We start from the raw sequence: 21,741 nt of genomic DNA on the forward strand, positions 1-21,741 counted from the left end.
AGACGGCAATCTTCACAGCTTGCACAAAGGAATAGTACACCTAGAATGTTCAAAACAGAGGCCAGAGATCCTACCATGGTGTACAGGCTAAGGCATATAAGCCCTGATCAAACTGCCTTCTGGTTCAACAAGGATCAGGATCTATTAGGCAGTGCATCAGATCAGGACCAGTTTCAGCCCTGTTTCTCAAAAGCACACCAAGGTTCTTTCTGAAGTATCTAGGGTTTTTTTGTTTGTTTTGCATGTCCACAGCAAGTGGCAAAATTCCACTCTTATTTTGACAGCTCTGATTAAGACTCTGCATGGTTATAAACATAATCAAATTTGAAAAAGATAATATGCAATGGAAGCATGCTTTTTCTGATCACGCAAGAAGGCTACTGGACATTTGCCCATTTCTCAGTTGTATGGTTTGCCTCCTCTGTGAAACTTGGATCATGTTCTGTGTGCTGTTTTGTGACCAGTTGCATGATGTGGCATGACAGAACTTCTTTTGTCTTAGAATCTCAGAAAGCTAAGGTATAAAATATACTCCCTTCTCCCATAGCTTCAGCTTGAGGCAGGCAATTTACTTGAGATGGAGGTTGCAACTGTCTGCACTAGTAAGTGGGTTTGTTGCATCACCCTGTCACCCTAATTAAAAAGCATGAAAAAAAGCAAAACAGAACAAAATGAGAATGAGGGGGATAAATGTTAAAATCTCAAAGCAGTTAAAAAAATTATGCATCTGGAAAAAAATATTCTAAATATCTGAAAAAGAAGTGATTTCCCATTTAAAACCAAAAGCCAGCTCCCTCCAAAAGCTCTAACTTAAACTAGCAAAAATAACCTCTTCAAGTCTTCCCCAGGAGCTGGAGGTGATGGAACGGGAGAGGTTATGGGCTTTCTTTCTAAAACCTACAAGTCTAAAGGGAAAATGCTGCAACAACTGGAATATGTAAAGAAAACCCTCTAGGATTAGTGTGGACAGAAACAAAATTCAAATGCCATGTGTAACACTTTTACATCACTTTAATTCTCATCCACCATCCCTCTTGTTGTAGTCCAGGGTCTTGACATATCGATTGTCCCTGCCAAATTGCTTAGAACATTAAGGACCAATATAGTGTTCAAACAAAGCAGTATGATAATGCACAGATGAACACTTTAACCCTCCAACATGAATATAGGTGGTTTTCATCGTTGTAAAACTGGCAACAGTAATCCATCATGAATATTTGAACTGCTTGAGAGCAAAGGAGACCTCACGATGTTTGGGACTTTACCCACAACTTTACACAATGCCGCTAATACTTTAACTGTTAACATTAGAAGTTTCTCAGACAAATTCGAATCAGAGTTCATAAAAATCACAGCAATGGATGAGAGTAACTTTGCTCTAATGCTCAGCATTCATAGTAAACCTATCCCAAGGTATTGCTTATGTTTAAAACCATCTGGGAGGGCTTTTAAAAGACAGCATCTCAACAAGATGTGCATACCTAGGTAGCTGTGATGAGACAGAAAGGTAGTTAAGTTGTGTGCATTTTTGCATACATAAATGGAGGAAACTTTACTTGCTGACCAGTTAAAAGCCTGTCCTGGACTTGCAGTTTTCTTGTCTGTAATTTAATATGGAATGATATACATTTTAAAATGTGCTTGAGTTGGAGGGAAAATATGTTGGGGAAAGGTGAAGAACAACCCTCCCCCCCAAAGATAAGTGAAGACGACACTCTGCATGGTACTTTTGAAAGCCTCGCCTGTGTTTTTGATAACTCAGGCTCTTAAGGGAGAGTTTCAACACTACAAGTTGTTTCCATTTTTATCAGTCTAGAAGATACTGTATGCTAGGGCTCTGTTCTTACAACCTCAAGTGTGAATTAGAATTGCCATTTCACCCCTAAGGCACTTAAACCGTGCCTGGGTGTGCCTGAATATCTGCTTGCATGGCTGGTGAAATGTTGCTGTTTTAGCATCCTGTTGCCATGGCTATTGGGACCATTTATGGTTTGGCGTCAACAACTCTTAGAATGTGGCTGTTGATAATTAGTTAACAAATGGGTTGTTTAGCCCATAGCAGGTTTTTGTTTTCTCATCTTTCAATGCAAGTATTTGAACGCGCTCTCAAGATCCTATAATCCAGGTGTAGCCAATGGGATGCACTCAATAAGTTGCTAGACACCAACCTCCACCCATTACAGCTATTCTAACAAAATGTGAAGGGTATATGTTGGCTGCCCCTGTGTATTCTCTATTGTAATGCAGTAAACAAAAAAATACTCCACGGTAGTAAAGCTTCTGACAGCAATTGGCTGAGCAGCTATGACACCATGGAGTGTTAATTAGTGTTCTAACTGCTGAGGTAATGAAAGCTGACTTATTGAAAGCAAGCCCAATGCTCAGGCCAGGCAACAGCTTGAGACATGAAATTTCCAGAACAGAACATAGTATACAGTATCTGTCTTCAGTTTGACTGGGAAAAGGTCCTCTGCAAGAGGCTGAGATAAGAAGAGCTGTTATGAGCCAAGGACCTAAGTGGTTTGGCTGCTACAGAGCGTGCTAAAAGGATGAGTTGCACATCCTTTCTAAGCTTCTGGTGCTTCATGTCCACAGTGGCAGTGGGTATCTGGAATTCACACACCCCCTCACTGCTTTAGTCATTACACTGTAGGAGGAGCCTGTATAATTTGTAATGGTCAGAGCCACTCTCAGTAGGAAGCTGAGGGGCCGTGAACTGAGACAAAGGTTTACTACAGGTTCAATCATAGACTGAAGCAAAGAGCTGGTGGAGTTGATAAAGTGGGACTTGGGGAAACCCCCTCACATGGTGATTTGAGTTGTTAAAATAACAAGGTGGCCAAGAGAGGGGGTTTTGGAAGCTGAGAAGAACTATGGCCAGAGGTGTAGAGTTTCTTAGACCTTCAATCCCTTTATGTCCACTCTCAGGAATAAATATTTCATCAGGTGCAGTTTTTCTCCTGTTACACCATCACACGTGGTAAGGAAAAAGCTACCTTGATCTAAATCTTCCTTCAGCTGAACTGTTAAAAAGAAATAGGGTCTGGTCCTAGAAAATGTAAGGGGACAACTGGGCCCAAAGCGGGGAAGCAGGGCTAAATGGATTGGACCAGGCGTAGCCACGGCAGAGCAAAGGACTGGGTCATGTTTCAGGGGCTCCCTCAAAAGGAACTGCCAGATTAGTATGGTGGGCAGCATCAGGCTTGCTTCCCTTTTCTCCATCTCTATGCTAGCTAGTAACACTGAGTGGGCTTTTGAGGAGCAGCCACCAGGCAGGCAAGCAGTGACTGTGGCTTGCACCTAGTCATCTCTCATCCCAATTGCCCAGTCAGAGTGGAATGACAGCCTTAGGCCTCCGGTAGTTGGGAAATGCAACATTCTTGCTTTCAATCAAACAGTTATCAGAGTAAATACAATTAACACTAGCTGCTTTTGTGAGCTGTCTTGAAGGGAGTGTTTTGTTACTTAGCAGACCTTAAAGAAGTTGGTAATTTGTCATATAAGTATGCTATTCATTCTTACTAATGACCAAGCGTTCTATTGCTTAGATCAGGAATGGGGAACTTAGGGCCCTCCAGGTGTTACTGGACTACAGCTTCATCAACCCCAGCCACCATGGCTCAATGATCAGGGAGGCTGGGAGTCATTGGACCTCAACAACCGAAAGGTGCAAAGAAAAGGTGATGCTAGACAGTTGCAGGAATCTTACAGGTCAAACACTAGCACCCTAGGAGAACACAGCACAAGGGGTAGGCAGTTTTACTGTTAGCTGGAGGCTGCCATATAATGGGATTGTCTCAAACAGATTTGAATTTTGCATACCTTCTCAGTAAAATGTTTTAAGAAACACTGCACTGGGCAGCAGGCAGAATCACCCTATATGTTAATAGATAGCACTATAGAATTATCTCTTAGGGACGCAACAGATAAAAAACTGTTCTAGATTTACCATTCTGCATCAAGAGTACAGCTGTGTAAAACACACAGGAAGGTATTACATGGATGTTTCTATACTTTCTGGCCGATGTGCTTTAATTTTTGGCCATGAAGGAACACAGAATACCACCAGAAGCAAATCCCATTAGACCGTACTTAATCTTACAAATTTACTCACAAACTGTAGCAAGAGTCTTAAAACGTTATATACTCTTGTTACATGGCCAGCTAGGCAGAACTGGAACCTAGGGCTCTATAGAGGAGGAGAGGTAGCACATTCTAGTTTCTACCATGACTTTGGAACCCCTTAGCATCATGCTATGTTATTGCTGATAAAATTACCTAGACTGCAATGAAATGTACCTATGTGTAGATGGTTTCACAAGAGGAAGCTCTGCTGCACCCATATTAAGAATGGCTCCAAAGGCAGTAAGAGGGCATCACACATTCCAGCAGTGCAAGAAGAATCACACCTCCTTCCAAACAGCTTGAAGACATGCATGACTAGAGAATTTATGAAGTCAAATCTCTGTAAGCAATTGAATACACAAGATCTGCTGAACAAGAACAGAAGGCCACCACTAGTACCAGTTTTTAAAACAGACTGCAATGCCTATTTGCACCCTGATCTAGCTGGCTCTGAGGACTGTTGGCCAGTGAAATTGAAATACCTGGGCCTCACGGCATCAGTCTCTTGACACCCAGACCCATAATAATGCTTCCCCCAACCAAATAGCATCAACTTTATGGCACTGCCGATTCATGCATATTTCCTTGCACATTTCTTTTCTCCCTTCTATTTAAGGAATGAGGATGTGGGAATGATAAAGAGAATCTAATCATCCATGGTAATGTTGCGGAAGAGGTAAGCCATGGATTCCCCATTGTGGATTCGGCGGATGGCTTCAGAGAGGATCAAACTGATATCCACAGTCTTTATCTTGGGACACTGCAGTTTCTGCACTTCATGAGGAACTGTATTGGTGACCACCACCTAGCAGTGCACAGGGAAGTAAAAAGATTAAATTTAGAAATGTGGCTGAAATATAATTCAAAGAATCTAACTTTTAAAAAATAAAATCAAACCAGAAGTTCCTTGATGGGTCACCAAACACAAACAGCGTGCATTTGCATTTAAATTCCTTAATGTAAATAGAGGTTGCAGCCAAAGTTTTGAGACTGTGTAAGGTATTTGCATTTGATGCCCCGCAATAGTTGGAGGTGTCATTAATATAATTATTGCAAGAACCACAAAGAAAACTATAAAGCTGCAAGAGAATGGGGCAACTGGTAATAAGGAGCACAGGAGAGGCAGCTGAAAGCAACACCTGGTGTCTCTGCTCCTCAGAAGCAGCTGCTGTTGCCTGAACTGCTTGAGATAAACAGATGGGCCAGAGAAAGGAGAGTTGTGAGTGAGTGAGTGAGTGAGCGAGCAAGCAAGCAAGCTGAAACACTAGTCCTAGTATGAAGTGTCAAGTAATAAGCTCAGCAGCACCCATTCACTGAAAAAGCAACAATTCACCTGGATCAAAGGGGGCTGGGGCGTTCAATGCCTGTCTGCCTAAATTTAAAACCTAGGATTTAAGACAAATCTAGCAGTACAGCTGCAGTTTTATTTAAATAGTGCTAAAATCCTAGACACTTAGACCTACAATTTCCCATGATATCTGGTCATGGGGAAAGCATATTGAGTGGTATTCAACTAAGTTTTACTCAGAGTAGACCCCCTGAAAGGAGTGGTTAAGTTAGGTCCATTAATTTCAGTAGGTGTAATCTGAGTACAACTCAGTGTTTTGCATAGATGGGCACTGTGTTAATGGCTCTTGACTGTAAACCTCCAGGCCAGAAGACAAAATGCACCACAAGTATTGCCACTGTAGCAATCTGCTGCATTTTCCTGCTTGGAAAAATGCAGCCACATTGTTGCAGCTTCAAGTTTCCACAATGCTTCATCCTTCTTTCTTAAGCAGTAAGACAAGGAGGCACTACAGCACAGCATTCCTCTTGGTGGGAAAAATGTTATGGTCTGAAGCAGGGGTCAGCAACCTTTTTCAGGGCTGGTCCACTGTCCCTCAGACCATGTGGTGGGCCAGACTATATTTTGAAAAAAAAATATGAACAAATTCCTATGCCCCATAAATAACCCAGAGATGCATTTTAAATAAAAGCACACATTCTACTCATGTCAAAACACGCTGATTCCCGGACCGTTCACGGGCTGGATTGAGAAGGCGATTGGGCCGCACCCGGACCACAGGCCTTAGGTTGCCTTCCTCTGGTCTGAAGTATGAGATTTCTGAGAAGGGCAGCTACCACAGCACAGCTCTGTGTTTCTGTAGTCAGAAAACATTTAAGTGCTGAGCTATAGCAGTGGGAGAATGGGAATCCCTGTTTGTAAGGTTCTTGTTTAAACCAGCCATTCTTTTTCTTGGAGTAATGAACCAGTAGCATTTGGTCTCAATCTCAGCAAAACTCTTTAACTCAAGTTAGTTTACCATCTACTGAAAAAAATATGCTGCAGCAGGGCAGGAGGCTAGTCCTCAAGATGCTGTACTACAATTCCTGTCATTCCTGAAAATGGATTATTCTGCATGGGGCTGATGGGAATCCTAGTCCAGCAACAGCTAGATTCATGCAGAAGCCAACTGATGCTGTGTGTTTATATATTCAGTATATGCAACAGTCTTGTACTTCATATACAAATCTGTCAACTTACTGATCAATCTAAATCCATCATTTGCTATTTAAAACAACACTAATACACAAATAAGAGGGAATCTTGCCCGTAGAGCAATATACCAAGACTTGCCTCATCAATTGATGACTCTTCAATTAGACGTGGAGCATCAGCAGACAAAAGCCCATGAGTTGCCATGATGAAGATCTTATAAGCACCACGCTCTTTCAGGATTTCTGCAGCTGCCACAAAGCTTTCCACATCATCAATGATGTCATCCTGAGAAGCAAAACAAATCCCAGTTAAAATCTGGAAGTTATTAGCAAGCACAAACTGCTCCACTGTCCCACAAGCAGTATGTAACCACTTTGGCAAATCTAGAATAATCTGAAGATGCTTCAGTGTCTAACATAAAGTTACATATGAACTTTTGGTACATTGCCAATAAGTATTTCAGTAGCAGGTATTTATACCAGCATGGTATGAGTCTGCTTCCTGGGCAGGGCTAAGTTCCTATAATGAGCACATGACAGGCACAAATTTTCCAAAGATTTATAAAGGAGTGCTGTTTGGAAAACATACATGAAAATGCTTCTTTGGGCAAAGATATATTTGAAAATACAAAAATGGCTTTAGCTAGCTCTCTCTCAAGGAGAGGTACAGAATGCAAGCTGCCCATGCTCCTGGTTACAAACCCAAGAAGTGTCTTGTGGAAAGGCAGGCACTAGGAAGCTAGTCACACAGGCTACACAAAGTGCACTGGTTTGGCACAAGGCCCTGTCAATTTTGTTGACTGTTTGAGAAACCAGAATAGGGACCTTTGGGTAGGAGGTTCTGGAAAGCTTGTTCATATGGAGTTCTATGACACAGTGGCAACATGTACACGATACAAGCTTGGATAGGCCAGGATGTCTAGTCTTGCATCTTAAAACAATCATCCCTCCAAATGGAAAGGCTACTGTACCTAGACTTTTGTCCAGGAGGTTAGCAATGAACCCCAAAGCTTCACTCAGTGAGGTGTCACTGTCTATCAGAGTTGGATTTTCTTTCCAGATAGAAAACTAACAGGAATTTATACCACAGCCTCATAAGGCCATTTAATACTGGAGGATAGCTTCCTTATTTAATTAGTAGGGGAAAAAAGTGAAACCAGAAAATGCAATGTGACTGTTTAGTTTTCCTGCATGGCTTCTAGCCCAGTCCTGAAATCCCAACTGCATCCAAGCATAAATATTTGAGATGTAATGAAACCTAGGGAAAAAATCCCATTTGTCATCATGGCCTTTTAGTTCCTTACCACAATGATGGCAATTCTACCTCCAACATCTCCAACTACTGTTATTGGTGGCTTCTCTTTGGCCATCATAACTAAGGAATAAAAAACCCAATATCAGAATCACAGCTTCATTGTAATATGCATATTCATCTTTCATGCTTTGTATGAAAGAGACCTGATACTGGACATTTTGTTTCACTTAAATGAAAGACAGTTCAAATAGCAGCTGTTATTATTACTGAACATAAACAAACCTTGTCACATTTAAGCAATTCTGAATGAACTGTGTTGAGGCACAAAAATTATGTCTCACAGCACTGATTTCAGCCACCCTTTAAAAGGTCATCTTTAAATACTCCTCAAAGGGGAGGGGGGGAGGAGGGGTGGTGGTTGTGGTGGTGAAACTTACTGGTATTTAGGGTTTTACTTTTTGAAATATGGCAACCTTATTTGAGCACATGCTCAGCCCAGGTTTTCAGGACCAGTCCTTTCGCACTCAAATCACAAATCACCCAGTTTTCATTTTAGAAAGTTAATGCAGGGAGAGAGATTTCTGGTGTTGCCATTAAACAACTGATTGCAGATTATTCCTGGATGTGTGCATGACCTCTGATTTAAAAGCAACTTAATTTTGCTTGGTTCCTTATCTCCCTTTAGATAGCTACAACTTATTATGTGTGCAGAGTTTGTTTCCTCAGCAGAGAATTCAGATTGCTCTTACGTTGAAATGCCTTGCACATCAAACCAAAGGAAAATAAAAGTAAAGAAAAATGCAACAACATACAGGGTAGCTCCAGACCAGTGTGCAGAGTAGTATTTTTTACTGTTGGAGGAGAGTGGCGTCCATCATCCATGTCTTGCTCTGTGCACTGAGCCTCCCCGTGGATAACCGCTAGTCCTAGCCGTAGCCGCTCTGCATAAGACTGGGCCCTACATAAAAGCAACAAGATATTAGTGGGGTGAAATACATTCACTTTTGAAAAGTCCTCTGCTTTAGCTCATTTCCATCTGCTTCATTTAAACAGGATTCAGCTTGGGATAGGAGTTTGCTTTTTCAACTAACAGTAAGTAGTTAATGCTTAAGAATGTTGCTTTTCACTATTGTTTTTCAATTTCCTTTTAACAAAATAGACTCCATGCACAATCACCTTCCGCCACTTTAATATGAAAAGCAGGTGCTTTTTATTTTGGAAGTGTGTCAAACACTTCCAAAACATGATGCTCCTTTCCTCTGTCTCAGTAATAATTTCAAATGTTGAAATGAAGATATAACCTAGGTCTGGCTTAATCTAAATAGCTGTGCTGGCAGAAGCCAGGGCAACAAGTACCACTAACACAACGGGGCTCCCCCCACCCCACACTCAGATCAGCCCTGGAAGGTTGGAAAATTCCTCCAGAACAGCATGCAGGAGGAGAGGGGAGACCATTCCATCTGGAAGGCAGAAATCCTTGTGTTGATGGGAGTGATCTCCTTAGCATTACTTTACATTCCACTCAAAAGGGAAAAGAGGAAAGTGTCTCAAAGTATCAGCTGTTCAAAGTATTCCAGAAATAGTGTCTCCAAAGGTTCAAAAATATTTGTATTGGTATTCACTGAAAGCTGATGTAATTGAACAAGAAGGATCAGTACACACAAACTATTTTTCTACTGGCATGGATGGACTGATCCCAAGCCTTAAAAAAAAAAAATCAAGAAAAACCCCTAAGCAGTTTACATATATTCTTGGTTTCCTTCAGATGGTCTATGGGGCCACACCAGAATAGTCACATAAAGAGTAATACAGCTAAGTTATTGAACGGTAAACAGATATGGGAAGGGATGAAGACTGTGCATGCACCAGATCCAAACAGGTTGAAGATGCTGCAGTTGCATCAACTGTCACTCCATTTCGATTTTTATAAAGAGAGAATTACCACTTCAATTCAGGAAAACTAAGGGAGACATGTCAGTTGCTCTTGAGCTAGATACTGAATAAAGCTCTCCAAATATAGGTGGTGGTCCAGAAATGCATTGAGCTATGCATCTTTTAAACACTGTATCTGCCACATTGATGCAGTTTTCCAGTGGCCATCTTATATTTAAAAATTGTCCTAGGTTCATGCCTATTAAATTATATTAAGAAGATCTTTGCCCACACTATCCTTCCACAGATGAACTTTTCACAGCTCAGAGGGGGATGAATTTATCATATATCTTTAAAATCTATTTTAGGGTTTCTCGCTGGTGTTTTAAGGTATGCAGTAGAAGAATATGAAGAAGAGCATTTCAGCATTTCCCACATGTTCTTGGTGCATCTCCTTGCTATACTTCTGATAAAAATAAACTGTTTCCTAGCAGAGCCTGTCACTTTCTCCAGCAAGAGAGAAAACAGAAACCAATCACCTTTTGATTTTCTTTTCCCAATTCCTCACATATCAACCATTTAATCTCTAGCGCTAAGGCATCCTTAAACATTGCCTGTACAAGCTGATTTTGTAGGGTCTATTCACATCAAAATTAAACTGTATTTACCTCTTAGCAGCATCAGGACTCTTTGCTACAATTACTGCATTTCTGTAATCAGGAATCTGGAGCACATTGAAACCATGGTGAGACTTTAAAGCAGTTAAAACTCTGACACAAAATTAATTAGGTTTTTTTCATAAATAAAATTGCTCTTTTATTACATAGGGTGACAGCTGAGAGCAATGCTATCATCATTCTCAAAACACTGGGAGACATTCAACTAAAATTGGCTTTTAAATAGTTCTACACAGTTTTTACTTTCATTGCTGCAGGATGTTTTAAGTAATTAGACCCCATCCATATATATATATTTGACTAGCCTTAGCTCAGGGCCACACTAAAACATGAAACATGAAAATTCATTAACAACCACCACAAGCAGGTAGAGGCAAAGTCAGAAGAAAATCTATGAAGAAAATTTCCGCCAGTATTAACCAAGCTATCAGCAAATGCTTCCCAACATGCCAAGCAGCTTGCACTTTTAGCAAGGAGGCTGTTAAGATACATTACTGGGATCCCCTTTAACAGCAAAGATTAGTTGCCTATAGCAAGCATAAGCAATATACAAGTCTAAAAAAGACCAGCACTAAACAGTGTTCTAATCAAGCTGAGATTATAACTATTGATGGATCAAAGTAACTTCACCTCTTCTTGTATATACTGAAGCAAGAAAGGGGAAGCCCTCAGGTTATCAACAGGAAAGCTGAAAAATCCCTGGATTTCTTTTTGATGAAGATCCATAGTGATGATGTGTGTCAAGCCTATAACAAAGAAAGAACATACGTTACACCAGGGTGCTAACTGCCAGCCTAGGGGCCTGATGCACACCCAACCCACCCTCGCAAGACCTCACTAAATCTGACAGCAAGAGCTGATGGGGGAAAGAAAGTAAAGTGGACATGGTGCTGAGGTGGGTGAAATGGTGTAAGCTTCTTTCCTTCCCCACCCCACTGCCCAGTGGCCTAATGCAGATGAATGGATCAGCTGAGAAGAGGGAACATGTGCAAAGTCTGTGTGCAAGCGAGGTAACCAGCTCCCTTTTGGCCACTTCCACCCTGGGGTTTAGCAAAGGTTGAATGTGACCCTCAGGAAAAGAAAAAAAAAAAGGTTAGTCCATTAAACTCACTTAAGAAATGCAGTAGGGTATCAGTCAGGTAACATGGGTTTAAAGCACTTCTGCTCAAAGAGGCAGTCTGCAGACCACTGCTGGTTCACTAGTCATTGGCTGCCAGTCCATGGTGGCTCCATCACAGCCAAGGTTGAGCAGGATGCTTCAGGAACTAAATATGGCACCAGTCCCTGGCACATGGTGAGGAGGGCAGGGCTTGCCAGTCCACCACATCACATAGTTTGAGAAACACTGGTTTAAAGAATCTCATTCACAAATTTGACTCCAAACAGGTAACTGATCTCTTGGGTTTGAGTATCCCATCATGATTATTGCTACACACATTTCTGCATTATAGGTGACAGGGACCGTTGAACCTTAGATGGATGTACCGGATGTTGACTCACAACGGACTTTGGCACTGAAACAGTAGTAACACGTAGAGCAAGAACAAGACTAAAAACCCCCAACTGCTTTATGCCAATGTTTTTGTGCAATATTTAGAACAGGGCTTTTTTTTTTTTTTTAAAAAGAGCCAGACAGGGTTTCATCCAAGGTTCAGTCGGCCCCAGCAACAGTCCTTCTTGTGAACTTTGTTACTTTAGTGGTCACCTTTGCTGCTTCAGCCTTCGCAAACTTATGTCTCTCAAAAAGAGGCCTGGTCTCCTTCCTACAGTGAGCAAAGCCAGGAATTTTAAGGATTCCATTTCTAGTTCACCCTTCGTCTAAGAAAAAACATATATGTATGTTTTTTACCCTCTATTTTATCCTAACAAACACCCTGGGAGAAAGGTGTGGTGAAATTCAACCACTGTTTCAAGGGCACCAAAAGAGTTTCTTGTTCTATTATATAAAATCAAACTATTAGTTTGAGGGTAGCTATTTCTAGTTTTTTTCTGAATAGAAATCACTGTTAGTATTACAAATGCCATCCCAAATATGTGGCTTGTTTTAGGATTATTTTTGGCTATTCTTTCTGCAAAAAAAGAAATGTATTCTTATAGCAGGAAAGTCTCTCTCTGCAAAAACAGCCACTCACTTCTTCAGGGTCAGATCTATTGTGGGAAGTAAAATCTTGCTGCTTCTGGTCAGCTCACTCACCTGCTTTGGCCAACATGGAAGCAAGGAGTTTGCAGACTATAGAGCCTCTCTTCCTCATCTTGCTTTGTTTGCTGTAGGGGAAGTAGGGAATTACCCCAATGATATTTTTGGCACAGGATGTCCTCAGTGCATAAGCCATGATTAACAGTTCCATCACCGCAGTGTTCACATCTCTGAAATTGTTCAAAAATATTAATCAGTAATCCATCTGCCAATCAAATTCTAGAAACAGCATCTTCTAAGAAGAAAGCAATGTCAGCCAAAATAATGTGACCAGATTTTTAAAAGGCATTTATTTCATTTCTTAGGCCACAGCAAACAAATTAATTTTTAAACCTAACCTAAAAGTTTTCAAAGTAGTATTCACAGAATCTCTGGGGTTTTGCAGAAACTTGCCAGGGGTTTCTGAATGCAAATATCAGAAATGGTGGAGACACTGCCCAGTAAACTGCTTGTGCACCATTACCAATCTTATTTCTTTATTCCATAAAATACAGCTTGAATTTTTTTTTCAAACAACCTCAAAGCAGTTTACAAAAATGACATTATCCATAAAAACTCAGTTAAACACAACTATTTTAGCGTTTAACCAAATGATTAAAATCAATGATAAACTAAAATCCAGATTAAAATTCATGTCACCTGCAGAGCTTGTAGCCAGGGCTGCTGCAACAAACAGCTGTGAAAGCCTTTGGGAGGCAAAGGCGCAAGAGGGCATCAGAGGAGGGAGGGTGGGAGGGAGGGAGGGTGGGAGGGAAGGAAGGAAGGAAGGAAGAGGGACAGAGGCCAGTGTTGCCTGCGGCACCCCTGAGCATCATTCAAAGCAGACCATGGTGCCAAGGCACACTGGTTGAAAACCACTGCACTAAAAGATCAATTCCTTCCAAATACAGGGTATTGTGGCATCTGTGGCAGTGTTAATGTTCACCATGTCAACATGTATCAAAAGTTCCTTTGCACCAGCTATAGCTTTTCCTTTTTACATAGTGCCTGACAGACCCACTGATCACCAGTTTCAAAAAAGAATGTATGTGGGAGGGATGTTAGCAGTAGCCTTTTGCAACAGGGAGCTAAACAGTGTTGGCAGAAGGTGAAAAGGCCTAAACATGCCTAATCACTTGCTGAAGGTATTAGGGGAACTCTGGACCGGGAAGCACTCTAGGAGCACACTCTCTGAAGCACAGTGAACATTCATGCTGCAACCCTTCTTTCATCTGCACTTGGCGTTCCACCAGATTTGGACCACAGTCTTTCCTGATCATCTGAGATGATACCCTTAGGAGTCTTTTGGCTCTCAAAGACATGTGACTGATTAAGTCTGTGTTTTAGCCAGCTGCTCTCATTTCTTCCACTGTAAGCTTTCCCTCGGAAAATTAAACCCCCATTTATCTTGACACATTTGCCAACGTTCTCCAAATTGGTTTGTTCTGCCTCCTATCTCCACCACACTGCACTGTTTATATACACAAAAAAGCTTTGTTCACCATCAAGGAAGTAGCCAAGAATTACATAAAACCACTCCATCCCCCAAGCAATTAAGACAAAAAGTTAACAGTGCATAATTTCCCCCTTCTGTGGCTTAAGGTGGCAGAGGCTAAGGAAGGACAGTCATTGTTTCCTAGGATTATGCATTTCACAAGCTGTCAACTTATGCTTATGATTTTAAACTAAGATTCATAATGACCAAGTATGAACAACAACAGCCCCAATGCTTCAGGCACATGTACATGTTAAGGAAATAGGCCTAGGTTAAAACTGTTCAGAAGTCTCAAGGCAGGAAAAACGGGGAGTGGGAGAGAGAAAGAACACAAGGTCTTTCCAGCATCATAGATATACAGTACTTACACAAATCTAATGCACCATTGAATCTAAAGCGCGCCTCGATTTTCAAAACTTTGAAATAAAACAGTATTTGCTGGCAAATGTAAAATTGCCATCAAATCTAATGAGCACCCTAATTTTTGTGATGTAATTTGGCCCCAAAAGGTGCCCATTACATTTGAGTAAATACGGTACGTGGTAGGATACCAACTATGTTACTCCTATCTATTCTTACTCACCATTCACGTCTACTGCAGTGCTGGTTCAAGAGCCATCATCCCAGCCCCATAACGCGCCTCATCATCTGGGGCATTAAGCTCTTACCAGACAGAGAGGTTTGTGCGAACTAGAACAGAATAGTTCTTTTTTTATTCTTTAAGGCTATTTCTGCACCCCAAGCCACTAACCTAGATATGTGCAGGCAAGCAAGCTACACCATATCTGGGAGGCAGGAAGAAGAAGAAAACTGCTTTTATAAATTGATTTGAAAGGGTGCCTTATACATATACATCAGAGATGTTGAGTCGCAGCTTTGCTGCGATTCAGACCTTCCCAACACCACAAACTTAAACAACACCCATGAACTGCCCTTGCTGCTCCTTGGATATTATTATTGATTAAATTTCTATCCTGCCCTTTCTCCCAAAGTTGACTAGGGCAGGTTGTCTGCATAGCAGATAAAGAGAGCGGCAGCTGATACACTCCACATGGGGAAAGGATAAAACCAAATCCTAGGCAAGATAGGATCATTTTTTGAAGCTACAGCACACAGCCAGATAGGCAGGGAACTCCTGGGCAGATATGCTGTAACTAAACAGCACTAAAAGCTATCAAGCAGACACATTACTGGCAAGAGGCATTTTATTATAGAGTTCTGCTATAAAGATTAATCTAGTTAAAGGAGCAAGAACCTTTTTAAAAAAAAAGAAGATCCCAAAATAGCAAGTAAATGGAAGAGTAACTAATAGAGTCTTCAGGAGAGTTTTGCAGACTGAGGCATTGCATCGTGTTTCATTTACTGTCACTTTTAAGTGCCACATTAAGGTGTCGGATTTAAAGTCCACACTGTTGGTGTAAAAGATTAACTAGCATTAATAACATCATAGGCTCTCTTGTTAATGATGGTGAATGGGTAGTAGGGATGGCAGAAGTATATTTACACATATAAATAGAAAGGAAAGACTCCAGAACAAATCCACTCAACCAGAGTTCCGACATATCCAAGGATGTGGGTTTATAAAATTCAGAATTCAATCCACACATAATAATAATAATTTATTATTTATACCCCGCCCATCTGGCTGAGTTTCCCCAGCCACTCTGGGCAGTTCCCAATCAAGTGTTAAAAACAATACAGCATTAAATATTAAAAACTTCCCTAAAGTACATATGCACGCACACGCGCACACACACACACACACAAACCTCACAAAACCTTACCTGGGTATTGTCTGAATAATGAACACATCCTGACCTCGAACAGATTCTTTTATTTCAACCCTTGTCTCTGTAAAGGAAGCACAGATATTTGAAAATAATCCTAGTAGTACCTACGTATAAGTAGCATGGCTGGAATGGGCCGGGTGGGTTTAAAGACTTAACAACAACAACTTATGGTTGTAGACCAGCATAAAGACTTCACCAAATTAAAGTAATAAAATGCCTTCCAAGTGTGTATTTGAGATAATGGATCTTTAGAGTCTGTCTGATAGCTTGAGCCTGCCTGATGCATTGCTGTGTTTTTAAACTTTCTTTTTTCTTTTAGCCTTCCTAGGGTTCAAGTTGCATTCTAATGCATTCACAATTTAAAGCTGGCTGGAGGAATATCCGTGTTGTGATCAGTGGACAGGGGCATGCGGTTTAGATGTGGTGAGCATGGGAAGGGATTACTAGTGCATCCAAACAGGTGGGAGGACTGCAGGTCCGACCCTGCCAAGCCATTCCCACCGTCCATCAGCGCAACTTTTCCAAAACTCTTCCAAACCATTCCACCTAAGCTCTGCCAATGGATGCCCCTCCTCATCAGCTGAAAGAACAAAGTTAATCATCCATGTTGAAAGGCAGTATACTTTTTTGAAAACCAGGTGCTGGGGACAAACAGGGAAACACTGTTGTCCTCGTGCCCTGCTCATTAGCTTCCCAGAGACATTTGGTTGGCCAAAGCTGGAAACACAGTAATAGGCAAGATAGGGGCAAGGGACTTGGCCAAGGTCACAAAACTAGGTACAAGAGGTGGAATCTGAACAGAATTATCACTCCACAGTGGTACAAATGTGGTTCCAGGAATGAAAAAAATGTGTTGTGGGGGACAATGTTTGCCACCTAGAGCTCGTTAGAGGAAAGGTGGGGTATAAATGTAATTTAAAAAACAGCTGTTTTTGCAAGGGTAAAAAAAAGCACAATGAGTCTTTAATACCCATATTGAATAGGTTTGTCAAAGGCTCACTCAGCCATTGACAAACAAGTCTTAGCAATTTTATTTAAGTGTTGTGGAAACAGCTAGAAAATCAAAGGGCTCATCTCTGGGTTCTGAAAATAGGAGAATAATCATTGGGGAAATGGCCTTGAGACTTTTAAAAAATGATAACTTCCCCCGTGGGATTTTTTTCAATTTTGGAATATCTATAGTCTGTTCTTCAGTAAATGCTCTAGAAGAAAAAGAAAAACCTGACTTGCCTCCATTGGTTTCCTGATATACCACAGATTTTCCGAGCTCAGCCCCAAGTCGCCTAGAAAGAGAGACACACATAGAGAGAGATTCTCAACAATAGCTTACTAACATAGGATTCCTCACCATGCAATTCTAGAACAGCAAAGCTAAACTCAGCACTAAAAGACAGGGCTTACTGACAAACTGCTGCCTGCCACAACAAAGTTTCAATCCTGCTTGTTGGTCAAAACAACACTCCTGAAGCAACTATCATCACAGTAAGAGCAAACACTCACACATATCCAAGTGGCTTAGGATATCTACCCTGAGTTTTACAGCTAGTTTAAGTAGAATTTTAAAACTAAAGCCAGGGCTGCAGGATTCTTAAAGCAAATTTCCCATTAAAAAGAAGGGACTGAAAAGCATTTCAGTCTGCATCACCTGGTCTAACTCTTCCTAGGATATTGGATCTTACATAATTCAGGCAATAGAAATTTAACTGGGGGAAACTGAAATAGGCCTCAGGTGGCTCAAACGTTCTAGGAACAAAGAGAGATACTAAGGTATACAGGTAGAAAATGTATTCAGTTAGCTTCTAGCTGTCCCACTAGCAGGGGAAGTTCATCAGATGGTGACATGGGATAGGATCTTATTGGTGGTGCTATCCCAATTATAGAATGCTTTCCTTCTAGAAGTACTATTAATGCCAACATTGCTGACAAGGGCAGAACTAGGTTATGTTCCATCTGTTTGCTTGGGCATTTATGGGATGTTCTGTTGCTGCTATTGGTGCGCTGGAATTTTTATTCCTACTTTTTTTTGTTATGTTGTAACTCTCCCTAGGATGAAGAGATGAAGGACAAGTTATAAACATCTTAAATAAATTTAAAAGAACCAGCTATTAATTAGAAGTCATCACTAAGCAAATATTTTAGCAAGCATGTGTGCATTATTTACAAGATAAGCAGTTACTTAATATAGTACATTTCAACTTCACAGGCTCTTTCAAGTTACACTGAAAAGCTGTTTATGCTTCAAGATATAATCAGAGATTTGTTGGAACATAAACATCAAACCAAAAGCCAGTTAGCTTATTTGTTTTTGATATTTCACACAACACATTAGAAGGCTACCCCTTTAATCAGCTTTACGGTTTCTTTTTTATAGCCTTTGTGGGACATACTGATCCTAAACCTTTCTGAGATGGGGAAAAGCATGAGCACACATTTCTGAGCTTAGGACAAATCCAAAATAGAAAGTTAAGGTTCATAAGCTTTCCAGTTTTTCATTTTCAAAAAGTATGAGATTATTATTATTATAAATATAGAATAAGAGGCTAACTAAATTATGCTTTACTGCTGTTTAAAAGGTCACAGATTTGGAGCACAGTTATCCTGAAAGTGACAACAGCAACACAGAATGAATGTCTCTTTTTTTCACTCTAAGTACCCTTGAGATGCTAACTGGACTAACCAAAGGGGTTTGCCCAACTTTGGGAGATCTCCAATGTTGTGCCAGTGAATATAACAGAATTCCTATTCCTCACCTCCCTGCCACACCCATCTTAACAGGTGTCCACCTGCTCCACAGGGTTCCCCAACCGTCCAGAGCAGATTTGGGAGGATTGGGGAGGGGGAGAGAAGGGGAAGTTCCATGCACAAGCAGATGTCAGCTGTGCAAATGGGTTGCCATAGGATACCATCTTTTGGATTGAACTAACGCTTGATCTGCAGAAACGGGACCACAAATGCTTTCTCCAGTGATGGGTATATTTCTTATTCTGGCATTTGTGATGCCCAACAAATATTTGTTTCCCAATTTGTGCATGGCTTCAGAAGCAGAGGCTTGCCCCTGTAGTCCCTAACCCTGTAGTCACAATGACTACTTTGCCTCCACATTCAGAGGCAATATGCTTCTGAATACCAGTTGCTGGAAACCACAGAAGGAGAGAGTGTGTTGTTGTGCTCATGTTCTTCTTATGGGCTTCTAGTTGGCCAATGTGATAAGAGGATGCTGAACTAGACGAGCCACAGGCCTGTTCTAGTAAATCAATTATGTTAGTACTGTACTGCTAAACTTCAGAGGCACTCCAAAGCAGAGACCCTCCTTACTCCTTCCAACTGTCTGCAAAATTCAGACCAACATCAGACACAAGGCAACACCCCTCTCCCAAGTCAGGGAGAGACAGGGTTGAGGCAAGAACAGATTTCAGCAGTCCATCAATACCAGACAAATATTGCAGACCCATGAACAAAAGGGTAATTATTATTTTGTTTCAGTTTCAAATTCTCCAACCTACAGGAGATAAGGTAGTTAACAGTGTACTAAGAAGAAAAACTGTCAAGATTCCCAAATAAAATATGGCTATACCACATAAAACAGTTGAAAACTACAAACTCTCTTTAATAAAGCAACAAATGGAATCAACAAATGTGCACACATTGTTTATAACACACCACGAATGCTTACTTTACAAAAGGCTCAGTAAAACTCAATTTAAAATATTTAAATCTGATTAAATTGTCGCTTAAAGCCCCAGCGTTTTAAAGTGAAAATAAAGAGTCTTAAAAATTGGGCTCACCAAAAGTAATGCTAAGCACTTGGGTGGGTCACGCATTCTTGAAGTACTAGGCTGAAGTGAAATATGTAAACTCAGGCATGTGGCAAAAAGCCTATTTTAGGAAATATGGCTTACTTTCCAGTTCATATACTGTTTAATTGCAACTCATGAATACAGGAGAACAAGATGCATAAAAACGTGAGACACTCACTCAGTGATTTTCTTCGCCAGCTCTGTGCAGGCTGCTGTGGAGTTTGCCGAGAAGACCCGGTAGCCACTTCTGGCTGCGTTCATTGCCAAGGAACCATGCAAACCCCTTGGAGCTCGAGGGTGAGAAAACACAGATCTATAAGGTAACAGCAATTTCCTTGGCATCCTCCTCTTCAGCCTCAAGACTACCAGAGCAGGTTTGGAGAGGGGGGGAGGAAAGCAGTTTACGCAAGATCTTCCCCAACCCAATTAATACAGCAGACCAGAATTATTACAACCACCAGAAAGGAGTATTTCAAAGAAGTAAAGAAGCCCAACAAGTCAGATCAGTGTTACTGGTCTTTACATGTCCCCTTAAAATACTACATATAGAAGAGGAGATACTATTTGCATAAACAGGTCAAGCCCCTAAGAACTAGCATGCAGAAAGCTTAGGTGTGAGGGTTGAAATTTAAAAGCAAAGTAAGTATGCAATGCAAAAAATGAGAGGAAGGGCAACAAGGAGTACAGCAACAAAACTTGTTTACATACAAGAAGAAAGATGGGGTAGGCAGACTCGGGAAAGAGGGTTTCTCAAGACAACAGGAGTAGTGGCGGAGAGAGAGGGCTTGGCCACACACGCGGCCAGCACCAGAGGAAAAGTTGCACTGGAAGTAGGCAGGGCAAAGTCTTACTGGGAGATATGGGGCAGAGGAAGCAGGGAACACCTTACTTTAATATTAGCAATTAAAAAAAGGAGGCGAGTGCCTTCCCGAGGAATGAAAGGGAATCAGAGGCGCGGAGCTACGAGACGGGAACTTTCGGAATAAGGAGAAGCGGATTTTGAAAGAGGGTGGGGGGTCGGTTGGTTGGAATATGGAAAACGATGAAGGTGCAGAAGGATCAGACCCTCTCAGGCCACCCAGAGGAAACTAGGCTGGGGTGGGCAGCTGGAAGGGACGGGGGGGGGGGAAGGTTGGGGGTCTAAAAATGAGGGGGGAGGGGCTTTGAGGGTGGAAATGGAGTAAGGTGGAGAATGGGGGGGGGTGAGATGAGGGCGGATTTAGCAGAACTGCGAGGCGGTTAAAGATGCAGGAGGAGGGCAGCTCCAGGCAGGAGCCCACACGCTCGACTCTCTTGCAGCTACTGGTCCCTTCCTCGTCGGGACTCTTTCGGGCCCGCTCGCTCTCCAGCCCCCCAACCCAAGCGAAGAGTCAACTCCACCAGTATGCCCGGTCATAGAGACGCCGCCCTAGAGCGCCACCTTCTGCTCTCGGCGGCCATTTTGCGCAAGCAAGGCCTCTTCCCCCCTCTCTCTCTCCCGCCCGGCTGTTGAAAGAAAGATATGCAGTCCTCGCCGGTGTCACGCAGACATGTTGAGTGAGGGCAGGAGGGAAGAGCGTGCTCAATACTCACCACTTTCCCTCCCGCGGGGATGTTTCGGTTGACTGTCTTAAAAGGGGGGGAAAGAAAAGAAATCCCACTGCCGCTTAGCTGGGAAGCGCTTCGCCTCTTCCTTAAGACCGTGAAGAGTTTTCCCGAAACAAAGATGGCTGCTTCCTGAAGGGAGGGGGAGAGCCCGACCAACGGCCAAGTGGGAAGTTCTAGAATGAGTCTCCCTCTCGGCTTCAAAGGAAGGGGGCGGAGCCATCGTCAAGTAGGGCCGGAGAGGTCGCGAGCAGAAAGCGACAGAGGAGGAGTGCAGAGAAAGGTTACGCTTCAGTCTCTGAGGCTGCAGTCCTGCGCTTACTTACGTGGGAATAAGAAGACCCACGTGGAACTTGAACTCGGTGGAACTTACGCCAGAGTATAGTGTACATGCATAGATTGTGCTATAAGACTTCGAGAGAGAGAGAGGGAATTAACTTAATAAGAAACCTGGAGGCAAGAGGGAGTTGTTCGCTTAAAGGCAAAGAG

General features: G+C 41.9%; 1 protein-coding gene and 1 long non-coding RNA gene across 7 annotated transcripts in view; one reads left to right on the forward strand and one right to left on the reverse strand.

Moving 5' to 3' along the window:
• Positions 1-19,810, forward strand: part of LOC309521921 — a 28,974-nt gene extending 9,164 nt beyond the window's left edge. The window contains exons 3-5 of one of the 5 annotated variants that reach the window (XR_014214789.1): positions 8,915-8,953; positions 16,191-16,294; positions 17,233-19,810. This is a non-coding gene — a long non-coding RNA (uncharacterized lncRNA). Of the gene's footprint in view, positions 1-4,741; positions 4,859-8,914; positions 8,954-10,101; positions 10,414-16,190; positions 16,295-17,232 lie in introns of those variants that run through there. The other 4 variants (XR_014214790.1, XR_014214791.1, XR_014214792.1 and 1 more) reach the window with 4 other exon arrangements.
• On the reverse strand, positions 994-21,076 carry PRPSAP1 (phosphoribosyl pyrophosphate synthetase associated protein 1). Of its 2 annotated transcripts, XM_082204321.1 has the most exons (11): positions 20,377-21,075; positions 19,847-19,958; positions 17,102-17,154; positions 15,866-15,932; positions 12,605-12,777; positions 11,041-11,156; positions 10,402-10,457; positions 8,674-8,819; positions 7,911-7,981; positions 6,746-6,892; positions 994-4,930 (listed from the first exon to the last, which is right to left on the reverse strand). In XM_082204321.1, the coding sequence occupies exons 2-11, from the start codon at positions 19,927-19,929 to the stop codon at positions 4,772-4,774; spliced, it is 1,071 nt and encodes a 356-aa protein (XP_082060447.1). In that variant the 5' UTR covers positions 19,930-19,958; positions 20,377-21,075; the 3' UTR covers positions 994-4,771. The 2 variants fall into 2 exon arrangements, with proteins under 2 accessions (XP_082060447.1, XP_082060446.1); XM_082204320.1 differs by having other exon boundaries at positions 19,847-21,076.
• Between the last annotated feature and the right edge of the window lie 665 nt (positions 21,077-21,741).

The sequence above is a fragment of the Podarcis vaucheri genome (genome assembly GCF_965113315.1).
Source record: "Podarcis vaucheri genome assembly, chromosome: 2".
In the NCBI taxonomy this organism is placed as follows: Eukaryota; Metazoa; Chordata; class Lepidosauria; order Squamata; family Lacertidae; genus Podarcis; species Podarcis vaucheri.